Source organism: Crocodylus porosus, unplaced genomic scaffold (genome assembly GCF_001723895.1).
Source record: "Crocodylus porosus isolate Cpor-Errol unplaced genomic scaffold, CroPor_comp1, whole genome shotgun sequence".
NCBI classification, from domain to species: Eukaryota; Metazoa; Chordata; order Crocodylia; family Crocodylidae; genus Crocodylus; species Crocodylus porosus.
Window position 1 is genome coordinate 11541479 of NW_017728922.1, and position 18248 is coordinate 11559726.

Here is an 18248-nt window from a genome sequence, read left to right on the forward strand (position 1 = left end):
TTTGACCCCAGTACTCTTTCCTGCCATGGCAGGGGGTTGGACTAGATGATCTGCTCAGGTCCCTTCCGACCCTACCAACTATAAAACTATGATGGGTGTGAATTATGCTGACAAGTGGAGAGTTGGGGGTGGAGGGAAGGAGAGGAGAGGGAGAGGAGTCTTATTTGCCAGGGTTCACCTCCTTTGAGTGGCAGTTGCTACTGCTGCTGCCATAATAGCATGGGCTCAGGCTGCTGCTGTTGAAGCATAGGCAGCAGCATGGGCTCCCCAGGGAACCGCTTCTGATGTTCTGTTCAACCCACATCCCCTGGGGCAGGGCTCTGCCTCTTATGGGTCATTGCACCCATTTACCCCACAGGATATATTTTTGGGCATGGAGCTGTACCTGCCCAGCTCCTGTGGCTATGCTGTGCCTGCTGTGGCAAAAAATGTTTGGGGGAGGTGGCCATACCAGTGCCCCCTCTAAGTCAGGACCTAGGACTGGTGCCTACTTGTTTTACCCCAGTTATGCTATTGTGTGTCTGTGGTAAGAACTCTTCTTGTATTGCCTTCCTGCCTCATTGTTTTCCCCATACAAATTTTACTAGAATCTTTAACCTCAGTGGAAGTGAACATATCATTAACAGGTAGCTCTTGGTTTTACAGGTTACTGGAGAGAAGAGACCATCAGCAGACCTGGGCAAAAAGCCCAAAAGCCAAAAGAAGAAGAAAAAGAAGGACCCAAATGAGCCACAGAAACCTGTGTCAGCTTATGCCCTGTTTTTCAGAGACACACAAGCAGCTATCAAAGGGCAAAACCCCAATGCTACCTTTGGAGATGTATCAAAAATTGTTGCATCAATGTGGGACAGTTTGGGAGAAGAACAAAAGCAAGTGAGTTTCTGACCTGATTTATTGAAGCTGTTGAACTGGATTTTTTTCCCTGTTAAAACAATATAGAGGGCTACCTGAAGCAAGGTGTAGTAAGGTTCAGGTTCTAGGGGTGCCTGTGACACCTTCTGGTGATCACATAACCCCTGTCCTGCTCCAGCTTTAGGTTATCCGCCCCTTCTTGCTCACCTCCTACACCTTGATGTATTCTTTGGATGATCAAAAAGGAGGCTACCTAAGGGTCGTAGAGCAAGCCCCAGTCCTCCTGGCAGTCAACAGGTCTCTCCCTTTCCCCACTGGTCTCAGTTGTGCCCCTCTTGAGATAGTGAGCCTGCCTGACTTGTTGATACCCCACAGGGCACTTGTACCCTTAAGGGCTATTCATGGCCTCCATCTTCCCATGCAGCAATGTTACTGTATGTTACTGTACCATCACTCCCTTGTCAGGGCCTCAGCCTTCTTGGCCTTCACCCATTTGTATAGCTGGGCCTTCTAGCCCAGTCCTACTGTGTTGGACCTGGCCTTGGGGCACCAGCTCTTGCCTTGATTATTGTAGTCGTGGACATCCCTAGCCCTATCTCCATTCTACCCAAGTGGTGAGCCTGCTTCAGCTCTGCCTGGACCCCCTGGCCATGTTTCAGTACTGGTTTGGGCAATGAGCCGTTTCAGCCCTGCTTTGGGCAATGAGCCTGTTTTGACTCAGGCTGGGCCCTGTTTCCACCCTGCTCTGGGTGCTGAACCTATTTTGAGTCTGTGTGTCTGGGTCCCCTGGCTCTGCTTGGCTTCCGCCTGAGCTAAGCTACCCTCTTTCTCTTGGCTGCAACCTGTTTTTGAGCTAACGGTCACACCATGTCCTGGGAACCTAGTGCCTAGCAGGCTTGGGACATCTGCATGCCCTCAGGCACTATTGGGATCTCTGCCAACCCCCGATAGTCCCAACCACCAGTTTAAACTGTAACAAAGGAATAAGCGCACTGACTATAACATAAATTTAGCCTGTTCTAAGTACACACATCAATAGTAGTTCATGGTCTTGCAGTAAGGCTTTCCCTTACCCTACGTTTATTCTTCTGTAAGGCACCAACCTCTTACAGGTAGCCCCCAGGGCAGCACAGAAGTGAGCCAGGTATCCTCCTGCAGCCTTCCAGACAAGCTATCGCTGTGAAGGTTACTGGGCCAGACTGCCTGACTTGGCTCAGGACCTAGGCTTATATACTGCCTAAACTCTGCCCCTTCCAGTCGGGTAGAGCTCCAGTCCGGTTGGGGTTTCTCATTATCAGTCAAAAAGTGATCTGGTATTCTCCTGTGTGTTACATAGCTCACATTTACAGAAATTCACAATTCTACCTCAAAGCGTGGACTCTTGCTTTAAACACTGGCCAACAACTTAGGGCCTGATCCACCTGTCACTGAGAACTCGCTGAAAGGATTCTGAGCAGTAACTTTTAGGAAAGGTGCAGCAGATAGAACAAAACTAATGTAGAACTGACGCTTATGCTGGGGAGTAGTTTTACGTCTCATTTTGCTTTGTGTCAGATATAAAATATATATATATAAAATGGGGGTAAAAGCCATTTTGCTGAACTGCAAGGACGTTTGATTGCATATGAGTAGTGCCTATAAGGCTGCCAGATACTTCCATACTCTTTTTCATACCATTCCTACTTGTCATCCCCTGATGTATTTTGTTCTCTATAGTTCTGAAGGAAATCATTAACACGTGCAAATATCAAAATATAATATATCAATATTCACAGGCTCTTTTAGTAGAAAAGACAGGCTCTTTTGATGTAACTCAGTGGTGCAACCCTCGTCCCCATCACTGAATGCTTCTGATGCAAAGAGTCCCACAAGATTTGGTAAGACTACAAGTAGTGTGACAAGTTGTGTTGAAGTTGAGTCAATACTTTGGTTATTATTTACAATGGGCTTAACAGGTGTTTTATTGAATGTACTCTTGCAAATTACTTTCTAACACCAGTGATCCCTTGCTGTTATTGTTGCCTCATTTCTCTCTCTGCTGCTATGCTATAGCTTCCTATTCCCAAAACATCCAAAGACGGAAGTACTCCCCCAAAGTAAAAACTGCCCTTTTCCAGATCTCTGATTTGGCCGTTGCTTAAAAGTCACTTCTACTTTGCTTTCACAACTAAACATCCTGGGATCTATTTGATTTGATGTTGGGTTCTTTATCCTCACACATCTTAACTGTCTCTCATGATCAACAACATCTCCTGAACATTGCTGGGTTTGACCTAACCTTGAACTTGCATCTGACTAAGTATTTAATCCTGCCGTAATCTTGACTATGAATCTTGTCTTTCTAAAATGCTGCTCTCTGAAGTCTGGTGAGTCTAGGAAGCTATGTTCCTACTTAATTACAAGGCACATGATTTATTTCAGAAACTCAAGCTGCCTCTACATGTTGCAGGTATCACAAACATAACTGATTAACTGTACACTTACCTTTAGACCAGCTAGATGTGCAAAGTACCTATCATGCCATAAAAAGCTCTTCAACAAGCTATAAAGTTAGGTCTTGAAAAGGTGTACTAACTTTATAGCTGGTTGCTATCAAGTAGGCCTGTGTGAAATTTCACCCAGCATTTCATTTTGGAGCTGCTTTGATGCATTTCGAGCTTGAAACAGTGAAATGGAAATGAAACAAAGGCCTTTGAAACAGCTTCAAAATGAAACAAGGGAACTTGAAGCCAGGCTTACTGGCTTCAGTGCCAGTCCCAGCCAGCAGCACCTGGCTTCTCTCATCCGGCAGGCAGATCAGGGGCTTGCCTGCACCCCTGGGAGGGCTGTGGGGGCTCTGCCAGGGTCCACCCAGGAGGGCGTGCCCCCTATCTGTGCGCAGGATGACAGGACCCACGTGCTGCTGCCTGGGGCCAGCGGCAGCACCGATCTTCCTGGTGCTGGATGTGGGCTGCGCCCAGCACTGGTCTGTTATCTGGCACGCAGATTGGGGGAACACCCCCCCAGGAGGACTCTGGCACAGCCTCCGTAGCCCTTCCATGGGTGCGGGTGAGCCCCCAATCTGCCTAACAAATGAGAGGAGCCGGGTGCTGCCAGCTGGGACCAGTGCCAGGAATATGGGTGCTGCCACCGTCCCAGGCAGCAGCATCCAGCTCCTGTCATCCCATGTGCAGATTGGGGGCCTACGCGGAAGGGCTGTGGGGGTGTTCTGGAGTCCTCCCGGGCATGCATGACCATGATCTATGCACAGGATGACAGGAGCTGCGTGCTGCCGCCTGGGGCCAGCTGCAGCACTGATCTTCCTGGTACTGGGTGTGGGATGCCGCCAGTGCCAGTCTGTCATCTGGCAGTCAGATCAGGGGCATGCACCCCCAGGGGGACTCTGGTACAGCCCCCGCAGCCCTCCCAGGGGTGCGGGCAAACCCCCGATCTGCCTGCCTGCTTCATTTTATGATTCCCCATTATATCCTACGGGCAAAACAGCATCAAAACAGCGAAAAAATTTCGACAAAACGAAACAGAACAGTGATTTCAGAATGAAACGAAACTCAAAATGAAACACTAGTCCACCAAAATGTCAAAACAGAAGTCAAAACAGAACAATGCTGTTTCATACAGCCCTACTATTGAGCTTTAATTTGCTTATGTAGCAGGGTCCCATAATGTATTTCAGCTGACGGGGTTCCCAGCTGCATGGGTGCACCATGCCCAACTGGGGCTAGAGTCCCACAACTGAGAGGACCCTCAGTCCCAGCAGCTACTGACTGAGGGTTCCAGCAGCACGATCACACAATCCCACCTCCTAACATGCATGTGTGGCATGGCAGGAGGCACGATTGTGTTCATCGCGCATTAGATCCCATCACGTCTTTACCCGCATGTGTAGAGGGGTCCTCTTTGCCACAAGATAACTTTAAAACTGAAAGCTTAGCAGCAGTCAGGAAAGTACTGGACATTTAGATGGATTAAAAGAACATCTAGGGGCACACTACTATGGTAATTTTTAAAAACAAACACTTCCTCATTTTGGAAGGTATAAACCCATCTTGCTTCAGGATATGAGCCAATTCCCAATAATGGAGTCAAAAAGAAACTTACTTTGGCTGATCTTCCCACAAATGTCTATTGCAAGGAGAACTTCTTCTGATTCATCTATGTCTAGTTACTGTTGGAGGTGAAATACTGGACACACTGATGTGGATACATTTGTCTGGTCAGGTCTGGCAGTTCCTGTGTTTTCTAAAGATGATCTCTGGGACCAGAAATTGTATTGTTCTTATCATGACTGTCACCTTGCCCTACTTCCCCATAAAAGAAATTCAGAATGGCTTTTGCAAATTTCAGATCCATATAGCTTTACGATAACTGCAGTTCTATGACCTCCTACCCATCAGCGTCCCACCTGCTGGCCTCTGATTTGATCTGAGGTGCAAGGATGTAGGAGAGAAGGAATTCCACTGAGTTACTCCTGACTTGCAAAAGTTTAGCCAGAAAAAGAATATAGCCCACAGAACACTTTTCTAGCCTGGATTCCTCTCTGTCCTCCTCTTCCATGCTATCTGTTTAGGCTGCTTGAGCTGCACCTTTCCTTCCCTCCCACTTTTTCCCTTCTGCTTGGGCTGCTTGGGCTATCTGCTTAGGCTGTACCTTCCCTCTGGAAATCTCTCTTTCCCTCTCATCTCCTGAGCTTCTATTTCTAAATATTCAGTTAAAACTTTTCTTTCCTCTCTACCTCATGACTGAATCTCAGAGTAAATCATCCTGTGACATCGTGCTATTTGGGACACTTTATGGAATTTAATAGGCTACGGTCACTTGTTAAATGCCATAACACAGGAGGCCAAGGGAAAGGATTATCAGACCAATGATCAGTGATGGCACAACATTGCAAAAGTTCCTCTTGCCTAGTGGCTAGGAATCTGTGCAGCATCCCATGGCAGGGGAGAACAGGAGGATCTATGTAACACTGGTTCATCCAGCCTACACCTGCTTCACTCTCATCTTTGTGGCCAGGTATTTGCACAACTCACTATACAAAGTCAAGGCACTTCTCAATAACAGAAGCACAGAAGAAACCCAGCTTAGGCTTCTGAAACAGACATTTGCTCTGCCTTTATTCCTGCCATATAACTACAACCCAAACTAACTCTTTTCTTAATCTTGTTAAAATATTAAGAACATTCTATAGACAGATGACCTAGTTTCATCTCAGTGAGCTTGAAGATGTGGTTTGCATAATGGAAACACTGGTATGACCCCTGACTTATCAAGGTGCAAACTTAGCAAGGGTACTGAGCTCTGAATAACAAAACAGATCAAACTCAACTATTTATTTTCACTGCTAATTCTCCCTTATATTCTTTTACAAAATAGGAGCAGTGCTTGCTGTTTCTTTACATGTGCTTTTAAATGTCTCAATTTCTCTATCTAATTGATATAATTACGTCATTTGTTCCTTGTCTGAATACTTAAATATTAACTTCCTAGTTTTGTCTCCATCTGTACACATTTCTCCTAGACACAGTTACCTTTTTCACCTCTAGCCTTGGCAGTGGGGCCAGTATTTACTCTGACACAGAGACTGAAACTGGTAGTTTGTTAGCTGGGACATGTTAACTCTTGAAGGGCAAGGCTGGGTTATGGCTTTAGTCCATATTTAGCTTTCTTTCTCCTGGCCATGGTGCTAGTATTCCCAGCCAATGCTAAGGCAGATAAAAAAATTATGGTATAGAAGCAAACTTCTTTAATATATGCAAATACTGACTAATGTTTAAAGTAAAGATTCTCAGCCATGATGCCAAAACGCTCAGGTGCTAAGAGATAGTTTTAAGTGTGCCATGGACGGCCACACAATTCATGGTGTCAAAAGCATTTTCATTTTTCTGAGTTCTTTGCAATGAAAGACTCACTGTATTATTTTCCCAGTCAAGAAATGAGTGAAAGCTGAGAGCTGGCATTTTCCCAGGGGTATCTTGAGTCTAACAAGGGGTGCCTTGGGTTTCAGAAGTTTATGAACCACAGAGTCAGAACATAAAGGGCATTTCTACACATGAAGGTATGTTGCAAAAACTGTGACACTGCCACTATATCTCCATAGCAAATCTCTCCCGCAGTATAACGCATTGCTATGGTGATATAGCAGCTAAAAATAACTGCACTGCTGGCACAGAGCAGTATGGAATGTTACTGCGCCATTGTTTAGTACTTCATGATCTCAAAGCATGAATCAAACAATATATTTACTCAAACACTTCTTGGTAAGCAGATACATAATGATTCTTATATATTCCTTTAATAGATGGGGGAAGTAAGGTGCAGAGAAGATATGAGTTCCTCTTACAATAATATTTCTTATTTCCTACCTGGCTTGGTGGAAATACTTCCTGAGAATGCTCAGAATGAGGACAGGAGGGGAGCAGCAAGGGAACAGGTTTAAAGCATGTTGGCTGATAAGTCCATTAATGTTGGACTATGGCTATTGCAGTATCAACTCCCCCTGCCAAGGCTGACCATTTTGCATTGGGTACCACAAACGTATTGGCCAATCTGCCTCAGTTTTGTCTTTAATTTAAAAGTATGCACAGTAGTCAATTAACCAATTCACTATCTCTGCACCAGTGAAGAATGGTCCATGAATATTATATGCCTGTACCTTTCAGCTAGGATTACAAAATAATGTACCCAGTCTGTCTAACCAGAGAGAGTAGCCAAGTGCCAGTCTCTCAGGCAGACAGAATCTAATACTGTCGTATAGCTGGCTGATCAATAGTGTTTATTATATGTGGCATTTCTACAATTGAAATGAGACTCCACCCTTTGAAAAGTACCTCTGACAGCTTACAATGGGTTAATCCTCTGTCATTTGATTTACTAATGATTTTATAGTCTGCAACATCAATGTTGTAGCCGTTTATTTGCCATTGAGCAGGTGTTGCTGCTCCCAGAGAGTAAATTTGCTTTCTCCTGCTGATAAAATAAGCAAAATAAAGGTTGCTCACATCCTCTTTGAAATATGTTTTTCCTCCATGCAGTAGCTGAAAATCAAACACAGAATAGGAAGCAGAATGCATTATGCAAGAAAACATATAATCTAGGAACATCTTTGATTTGGATGCTGCTGTCAGAGGCATGTATTTCATAAAAGGTTTTTTCCCCTTTTTTTTCTCTCTTTCCTTTTTCTGGCTTATCACTTGTGCCTTTGTCATACTATTCATTCTTTTCTTCCCAGCCTCTTCACAATGAATCTTCATTTTCCCTCTGACACACTTGTATCTAAATTCCTCATTTCCTGCCTTTTTATTTATATCTGTTGCTTGGTGATTTGATCATGCTATGGAATACAGGATTAGTAATCTCCCTGTCCTTGAGTAATACTCAAGGACACCTGTTCAGCAAGTTGCACAATTTCCTTCCCCACCTTAACCCCTTCCAACATTGTACTTGCCACATGCTAGCAATAGTAATAATAAGAACAACAACAATGGCAACTTTAAATATCTCCAACACTGCATTTGCAAGAAATTATAATCTTCATTTTTCAACAGCTGGCATGGTCCTTCCTAAGCAGCTTACACAGGAATCTGAAGAATGTGACACTAAGAAAAATAAATACACGCTCTTTGAACTTTTCAAATAGTTTAGCAGCTGTTCCTGTAGAGATAGCATATATATTACTAAAAAACAGAAATGCTAATTCATCTATTATCATTGAATAGGGTACCTGTCTGTAATAATCCTCCTTTAGCTCCCAGCTCCCTGTATTAGGTTCACACAATGTTTGCCTCAATGTAATTTTTTTTTCATTTAATGGATATATACTAGTGTTCATAATGTTAAACACAGAGGTTTAAACAAGTAGGCTGATTTGACACTAACTGTAGCAGGTTCAAAAACTAGCTTGAAATGAGCTCTGTTAATTCAGCAGAGAAGATGGTGCCTTAGAACAGACAGTTCACAGACAGACATAACACTTGTTTTTAAGAGAAGACTTGCTGCTGGAGAGCTCATGTTATCTGAAACAATGTAACTGTTCCATCTGTTCACTGCTGCTGTGGTACAGTGGCTCTAATGCAGGGGTTGTCAGGGGTACTTGGGAAGGCCCTAGGGGGTACGTGCAGGCAGGCAGTGACAGAGCACTGCCACTTACCACCACGCAGCGCCACCTCTGAGGGTGGAAAGGGAGAACGAGCACCCAGTCGGCCGGATGCAGGGAGGGGGAGCTTGCATGTGGCTGCTGCCACCACCACCCACCACCCTACACTGCCACTGCTCTGCATCCAGCCACGTACCACCTCCCCCACTCTGCTCCACATCTGTCCGTGTTCCACACCCCCAGCTCTGCATCTGGCCACTGAGGGTACACTTATTTTAAAAGGTTGAAAACCCCTGTTCTAATGGACTTTAACTTTAAACCTGAAACATGGACTAGGAGTCTGTCCACGCCCTAGTATTCTTGCCCCCTATCTAAACAGAATTGGTAAATTCCAATCTAATTAGCATAATCTACCTGAGCATGAATCATGTCCCAGCACTGTGGACATGTAAGTGTATACGCACATTATATGCACAGGCGGAGTCCACTATGTGCATTGCACAACTAGGCATTGACTAAACATGTATGTGTGGCTATTGTGAACATGTGCAGTTATTTAAGGCCTTAAAATATAGGCAGCTCAAACCCATGACTAGCAGGTGTTAGACAGCACTGGAGAAGGAAGACCAAACACCCATGTTTTACCTCCAATACCGAGGGGTTAGGGCACTCTCCTGAGAAGAGTCAGCATGGATTCACCAAAGCAAGTCATGCATGATCAACCTGATTGCCTTCTATAATGAGATGACTGGCTCTGTGGATGTGGGAAGATCAGTGGATGTGGTATACCTTGGCTTTAGTAAGGCTTTTGATATGGTCTCATAAACAAGCCTCATAGTTCTTTGATGGCACCTATCTCCAACAAGGATGAAGCCACTTTGCCTTGGTTTAATTTTTTAATACAAGGTGGATACTATGATTCCCTTGCCAGCCACTGTAGTCTAACACTGAAAATTAGCTGTCTCCAGTCCCTGCCTGCTCCTCCTGTTTCATGTGATACATGTTTGATATTTTCATTCCTTTTCATTCCTTTTCTTGAGTGAGAAGGATCCCTGCCCTACCACCCATCTTCTGATAGCTCAGCCTGTTGATTGACTGAATTATCTTCCTTTCCTTTTCCATGGGTCAAGCCTCCCCAATTATGTTACTTGGCTTTAATCTTCCCCAGGTCCAGTGGTGCTTGTCTTATACCACCTGTTCACTAGGAGGACTCCAGGATAATCTGCTTCACCTCTGTATGTCACCTTTCATTCTCTGAGGCAAGAGCCAGGTATTCCTGTCATGGCTGTGGCAGACAGAGTGAGCTACATTAACATGAAATGTGGAGTTTTCTCAGAGGCACTGCCAGATTAAAACTGTAGCTCACATTCTACCCTTCCTCACTCCCAGTGCAACTCTGCTCAGGGCAGTGAGGTATCAGGCATAAACTCAGGCTAGATTTAGCCTTCTTTTGGTGCTATTTTGTTCATATTCAACATGAGGAATAAGGGCAGAAGATCCCAGACGGTCATCACTTTCTCCTGTTCCTCAGCTTTGTATAAGTAGTCTCTACCTGACAGCATAGCTTCATAGTTTCTAGGGTTGGAAGGGACCTGATCAGATCATCAAGTCCAACCCCCTGCCCTGGGCAGAAACAAGTGCTGGGATCATAATTCCCCAGCCAGATATCTATCCAACCTCCTCTTGAAGACCCCTAAGGTAGGGGAGAGCACCACCTCCCTTGGGAGCCCATTTCAGAGCCTGGCAGCCCTAACCATTAAGTAATGTCTCCTGAGATCAAACCTGAACCTCTCTCAATCAATTTGTGGCCATTATTCCTTGTTATCCCAGGTGGTGCCCGGGGAAAAAGAGCCTCACCTATATTTTCCACTGGTCCCCCGGTGAGTTTAGAGACGGCCACCAGATCCCCTCTCAGTCTTCTCTTTTGGAGCCTTAATAGATTCAGGTGCTTTAGTCTGTCTTTGTAGGGCCTGGCCTGCTGCCCCCTGACCATGAGAGTGGCCCTTCTCTGAACCCTCTCAAAAGCCCTCCTCTGGACCCTCTCAAGAACTAGATGCAGTACTCCAACTGTGGCCTGACCAGCACCACATAGAGGGGAAGGATCACCTCCCTGGGCCTGCTTGTGATGCATCTGTAGATGCACGACAAGGTGTGGTTAGCCTTACTGGCTGCTTCCTTGCATTGGTAGCTCATATCCATCCCAGAGTCAACAATGACTCCAACATCCCTTTCAGCCACCGTGTTGTTGACAAGGGTGTTGCCCAGCCAATAGGTATGTTGCAGGTTCCTTCTCCCTAGATGCAGCACCTTGCACTTGTCTGCATTGAATTCCATTCTATTCTCATCCATCCACCTTTGTAACCTGTCTAGATCTAGTTAGATTCTGTCCCTCACTCCAGTGTGCCCACTTCTCCCCACATCTTTGTGTCATCAGCGAATTTGGACAGTGTGCTTTCCACGCCCACCTCCAAGTCACTGATAAAGATGTTGAATAGCACAGGCCCGAGAATCGAGCCCTGGGGAACTCCACTGCCCACATCCAGGTCGAAAATGACACATCCACCACCACTCTCTGGGTTCCACCATCAAGCCAATTTGCAACCCATCTGACTGTGTAGGCATCAAAGCCACAGTCACCTAGTTTTTTTATGAGAATGGGGTGAAAAACAGTGTCAATTGACTTCTTGAAGTCCACCTCAGCGACATCCACCTCAACACCTGCATCCAAGGACTTTGTGACCGGGTCATAAAAGGAAACAAAGTTAGTTAGGCAGGATCTGCCTGCAATCAACCCGTGTTGGTTGCCCCTGAGCATTATCTCCCATGCTAGGCCCCTGCAGATGTGTTACTTGATAATTTTCTCAAAGGTCTTCCCAAGGACCAAGGTGAGACTAACTGACCTATAGTTGGCAGTTGGCAGGTAACAATATCTGAATGTCCAGAAGCTGAGAAGTGATATTAGGTTGATAAATCTAGAAATGTTCTCATCAACATTGAAACCTTACCTAAGTTAAAACAGATGGTAAGGCACGGTGGTACCTTAGAGACTAATTATTGCAGTATCAACTCCCACTGCCAAGATTGACCATTTTACATTGGGTACCACAAATGTATCGGCCAATCTGTCCCAGTTTTGTCTTGAATTTAGAAGTATGCACAGTAGTCAAAGAACCTGTTCACTATCTCTGCACCAGTGAAGAATGATCCGTGAATATTATGTGGCTGTACCTTTCAGCTAGGATTACAAAATAATGTATCCAGTCTGTCTAACCAGAGAGAGTAGCCAAGTGCAAGTCTCCCAGGCAGACAAAATGTAATACTGTCAGATAGCTGGCTGATCAATAGTGTTTATTATATGTGGCATTTCTACAAATTGAAATGAGATGCCACCCTTTGGCCGGTACCTCTGACAGCATACAGAGGGTTAATCCCTTGTCATTTAGTTTACTAATGATTATATAGACTGCAGCATCAATGCTGTAGCCATTTATTTGCCATTGGGCAGGTGTTGCTGTTCCAGAAAGTAAATTTGGCATAAACTTTCACAGGTGACAGCCTGCTTTGTTATGTATAGGAATAAGTAAGGATAGTTTCTTTGCTCTCACATTCTCTTAGCCTTTTTCTTCCCTAACTGCATTCTCTTCTTGATATTCCTAAAGGTCATGTCTGGTTCTGGGGAATAAAATCCAAATGGCTGTCTTTTAGGGACCAAGTGATAGGGACACATCAGAGAAGGAAAAGACCAGAAAATATTAGATCATCCTCTAGATAAATAACTTAGATTTATATGAATTTCATTATGGAACCTGGGAACATAGGAGCATTTTAGGTTTGGTATCTCACTAAAAGTTTGGAATTCATACCAGGATCATCAAGAGCAAGCTCTACAAGTGGACCTGGACTAATGTAGGGTTTCCTGTTATGGAACTCACCATTTGTCAGAGTTTCAATGCAAAATCAAATTAAATCCAGCCGATTTTATTACATTTTTTGTGATTTGGGATTAATTGGATTGCACAAATGACTAAGTTAAATATATCTCACTATGGCTGTTTTACACCTAGAAAGGAAGACAGTCACTATGCCGAGCAGCTGCATGTGGTATTCCTGGCAAAATGCATACGTAATGCTCCCAGTGCATGGGAATTGATCAGAGTTTACACTTGATCTGAGCCTTCAAGAGGCCAAGAAGCAGATAAATGGATAAATCACCCAAGGACAAAATTACTCAGGAGAATATAATAGATTACCCATCCAATCCAATACATCTGCTTCTTCAACCAGATGCTTCAGCTACTTCATAGACATTAGGGGCTGGAAGGGACTTCGTGAAATCATCAAGTCCAGCCCCCCTTCCATAGGCAGGAAGTCTGCTGGGGTCAAATGATCCCAGCAGAATAGACATCCAAACACCTTTTGAATTAATCCAGAGTTGGTGCTTGCAACACCAGAGCAAGTCTATTTCATACCCTGGACACTTGGACTGCAAAGAAATTTTTCCTTATGTCCAGTCTAAACCAGCCTTCCAGGAGTTTGTGGCTTTTAGACCATTTTATCCCTTGAGGGGCCCTGGTGAACAACTGTTCTCCCAGGTCCTGATGTACCCCCCCTTATATAGTTATAGGCCTCCACCAAGTCCCCCCTGAGCCTTCTCTTCTCCAGGTTGAAGAGTCCCATGTCCCTCAGCCTTTCCTCGTAAGGCTTGCTCTCTTGCCCTTTGATCATATGGGTAGCTTTCCTTTGAACTCTCTCAAGATTATCCACATCCCTTCTGAAATGGGGGCCCAAAACTGGACACAGTACTCCAGCTGCAGCCTCACCAAGACCAAATAGAGCAGGAGCATGACGTCCCTGGTGTTGCTTGAGATGCAGTGGTGGATGCAGCCAGTGTTTGGTTTGCTTTCCAGCCATGACATTGCATTGGTGGTTCATGTTCATCTTGTGGTCAGTCAAGACCCCCAAGTCTCTTTCGGTCATGGTGCTAGCGAGCGAAGTGCTGCCAAGCCTATAAGTATGATGCTGACTTTTCTTCTAAAGGTGGAACACCCTGCACTTCTCTACATTGAATGCCATCAGGTTTTGGTTGGCCCACCTTGCAAGAGTATCCTGTAGGTCGGTCTATATCCCCAGCCTGTGTGACTCCCAGTGTGACCACTTTCCCCCATATTTTAGTGTTGTCTGAGAACTTTGCTAGTCCACACCTGATGTCTGAATCCAAATTATTAATGAAGATGTTGAAGAGTATTATCCCCAAATTAATCTTCAAATTAAATCCAGCCATTTTTATTACATATTTGAGATTTGGAGTTCACTGGATTGCACAAATGCTCCTTTTTGAAAAGTAACATATTTGATTTTTTTTAAAGGTGACTTTCAGAAAGAGAGACCTAGACTGACTAGGCAAAAACAATCAGGCTTGGTGGTAGTTGTGGTAAAATGAAGCCAAACTCCTAGGTGTAAAAGATTTTCCTTCCTTCCTTCCCCTCAGCCACCTAATACAGGATAGAGAGAATGTACATAGCCTCAGAGAAGTCCCAAGTCCAGCACACCAAACAGAGTGCTGAGGGAAGCTGAATTGCTGCAGGTGTGGCGGGGGGGGGGGGAGTGTCCAGGAAGGCATAGAAGAGTCTCCTTCACTTCATCCTTCCAAGAATGGGAGGTCACTGACATCACTGAGTTTTAATAGTTAAGAGTTAAATGGTATTGTTGGAGTCGGCCCCTGCGAGGCTAGCTTTTGACTAATGTGCCTCTTGGCTGAAGTAAAAGCTGCCCCTCCACCCCAGATGCACTTGCTGCTCTGAAGGACCACCTTCATACATGATTAACCCTTCCCAGCAGCAGCTCACTAGTTGACAAAGGTATCTGTGGCCAGGGTCCTGTGCAGCAGTCACCACTGGTGGTCACCAGTTCCCTTGGTAATGAATAGCTTGTACAGGGTGGTCCAGGCCAAGTGGTCTTGCTCTAGTGTTGCTGTCACTAGGCACCTCCTCCAAGTCATGTCAAGGGGGGCAGTGAAGACCTGGGCATGACGTACTTTGACTGCCCATGTGTACAGTGCCTTCCCAGACAGAACTATGAAGTACGATCCCACCATGGTTCCAGTTGGGCCTGAGGAGGGACAGCAGGGTACCAGACCCACCACCCTCATCCCTGTCCCTATCTGGAGAAATAGGCAGCAATGGGTGGATCTGTCTAGTCAGCTACTGTTGAGGAGGGCTCATCACATGGGAAGATGGTCCTCCAGAGCAGCAAGTGCATCTGTGGGGTGGGCAACTTTCACTTCAGCCAAGAGCTGGCCTCACAAAGGCCAGCTCCAACAACATCCTTTAACTTTGGTTTCTTGGTAAGGATCATTTGAGTTTGGGCTTTTCACCTTGCAACATCATGTGGACCATTTTGCCTTGTGCTGAGCCACCAACAGGGCACTCTGCAAAATGGAAAATGGACAGCTATTCCTAAAAGTATAACCCCGTGAAGATCGATGAGGGAAAGTGGGTTTCAGTCTCAGGTGATATGAATGTTTTTGTTACTGGCAGGTATCCAGGTTGTAGCCATATTGCTCTAGAGGCAAAAGGAATCAGAACTCATGGTAAAAGTCATATCTTTTATTAAACCAACTAGATTTTTGCAAAAACAAATGATTTAATTGCAAGCTTTCAGGCACAAGCACCCTTCATCAGGCATAGGAGAAAAGATTGTAAAAGTTATCTTAAGTAGAAATGAAAGTTCATATTTCATAGGAGGGTGAAAGGTGTGGTAAAATCATTTTACAATATTTTCTCCTATGCCCAATGAAGGGTGCTTGTTCTTGTGCCTGAAAGCTTGCAATATATGTGTGTGTGTGTATATATATATGTATATATGTGTGTACATATATGTATGTATATGTATATATATGTGTGTATATATGTGTATGTATATATATGTGTGTGTGTGTGTGTGTGTGTGTTTATTTATTTCCCCCCAAAAATCTATTTGGTCTAATAAAAGATATCACCTGTACCAAGAGTTCTTATTATTTTTGTTATGGACAAGTGTTTCATGCTTGGCCCTTGGGAGGGCCACACACTTGCACTTTTACCTTTTTTTGCAATATTTTTATAACACAGGTCTAAAAAGTCTCCTTCCTTCCTTTTCTTAGAGTTTTGGTTCTTTTTCATACCTCTGCTGGAACAGGAAACTGTTTCTTTTCAGGCAGCCAGGCTGGGATTCAAAGGTTACTGATAACAGCTATTCCTGTCATTGTGTGTGTGTGCTACAGAGCAGTTCCGTGGGCGTCAGCAGGGTTTGGAATAATTGTCTCTACTAATTAACTGGTTATCAAACAAGAACATTTCATTATGGTACAATTACTAGCTGCTTTGCTGAGACACAGAGGTGTCAAGATTACAACTCCAACATATGCTTCTTACAGCTCTGATTTTTTTCATAATCAGTAACCATATTTGCTTCCCCCCTCACCACCCACCCACTCCCTTAATGACTAATGAGTCCTCCTGCTTTGAATAAGAAAAAGAAATCAGCAGGCATGGCAGGTTATAACAGAAAACATGCAAAATATTTTGAGGATCTTTAAATCTGATAAATGACTTTGAAATTAAAATCCCCAGGAAGAAATGTGATTTAATTAGAAAGTAACATGGTTCTGTCAATATTTAAATTAAAATTTTAAAAGGTCATAAATATTGCTTCAAAGCTCCATTTGCATAGCGGGTTTTGGAGTAGTTCTTGTAGGACCTGCTATTCACATTTAAGACCTGCATTTTCAAAATGAAACGCGGTGTTTTAGCCACATGATTCCTACTAAAGTTAATGGGTCAATTCCTTGCCCAGTTCAAATCAATGGGGGTTCTGCCACTGACATTAGTTGTGCCAGGATTTCACCCAGGAAGTTAGGCCTATGCTATGAAAGGTTACTGTTTCTAAACAAGTTTACAAACGACTGTGTTAACATTCATGATACTGACTGTTTATCATCCGGAACACAGCAGGTCACTTAGCATAGTTGTTTGTAGGTATCTTCAGAAGTGGTAACATTTTGCCTTGGAGTCAAACACAACTCTTTGGAAGCTACCTTAGATAATTTTCTGCTGGAGGGTTTCCACCGTAACTTTCCTTTAATTTATTCAGCCCTAATGGTTCTAGTAGAGTAGTCTTGACAGCAGCTTCCCAGCAACACTCACCAAGAAGTCTCTCTTCCTCCCAGATGTAAGAAGTGAGCCACATAGCTGGTTTGTGCAAAAGTCTTAGAGGAGGATTTTTCAGACACAGGGAAAGGCTCTCTGAATATAATGTTCTGTGACTGCTGCAGTCTCATGGAGCTGTTTTTTTCCCTTACTGCCTTATGTTTCCTTAAGAGTTTGATGCACTTCAGTTTCAATTAAATTTAACATTAAGAACATAGGATATCAATGGCAATTCTTCTAAGATGCCACCTTTAGGAACAGGATGATTAGCTGTCAAAAGTGCATCTTTTTCCAGGAAATTACTGTTTGGAGTGTTACCCTAGTATGTGTTTCAAAAAGTTCAGAAGCAGGAGGAATTGGTTGTCTAGAGGTTGGTTCCACATTTTGCCTCAAAGCAGATTTTCTGTTTAGGGATGGCAACCTTGAGGTTTTACTAAGTGGATGGTACCTTCTATATTGCAGCATGTATTTGATGCCCAAGTGTTGCTTTGCAATGTCAGCCTAGAATATGATCACAAATTTAGCTCAACAGCAGGAGACCATTAACCTGTAACAAAGCTCTCTTCTATTATTACTGCTCCTTAATATGAGGACTCTGTGCTCAATTACCATTTAATAGATTGCTGTATCAACCACAATACACAGGAACTTTCCAAAGACAGAGGAAGGCACAGTTCCTGCCTCTCATTGCTCATATTAAGAAAGACAAAGGCAGCTGAAGCATGGGGGGAAAGGGGCATAACACACAAGCTGAGTGTCTGCTGTGATCACATAATTTATTAGTTATTTGTTTGTTTGTTTTCTAAGTTAAACACTCTAAATTCATCTCCCCCTCATTCTTGGGATTACTGCATTGATGCATTTTTGTGTGTGCAGAAGACAATACTATCCATTGTAAGTGAATACATTCCAAATATTATTTGAGCTGTGAGTATTTTTATTGCATCATACACAATACAAGTAAATCCTGCTCCAGGTATTTTGCCACTGCATAAGAAAAAAAATGAACATGTTTATAAGACATAATTTTCCAGACATGATCATTATTATACTGACTAGGTACATGCGAATGGATATTTTATTGTCATTCAGGCATCAGATTTAATGCTGAAGTATAT

General features: G+C 43.9%; 1 protein-coding gene across 5 annotated transcripts in view; it reads left to right on the forward strand.

The window, feature by feature from the left end:
* The window catches only part of TOX2 (TOX high mobility group box family member 2), a 397146-nt gene that overhangs the window by 325751 nt on the left and 53147 nt on the right, over positions 1-18248 (forward strand). For all 5 annotated transcript variants that reach the window (XM_019539708.1, XM_019539704.1, XM_019539707.1 and 2 more), the window contains one exon: positions 646-873. In XM_019539708.1, coding sequence (XP_019395253.1) covers positions 646-873 — 228 coding nt within the window. The remainder of the gene's footprint in view (positions 1-645; positions 874-18248) is intronic.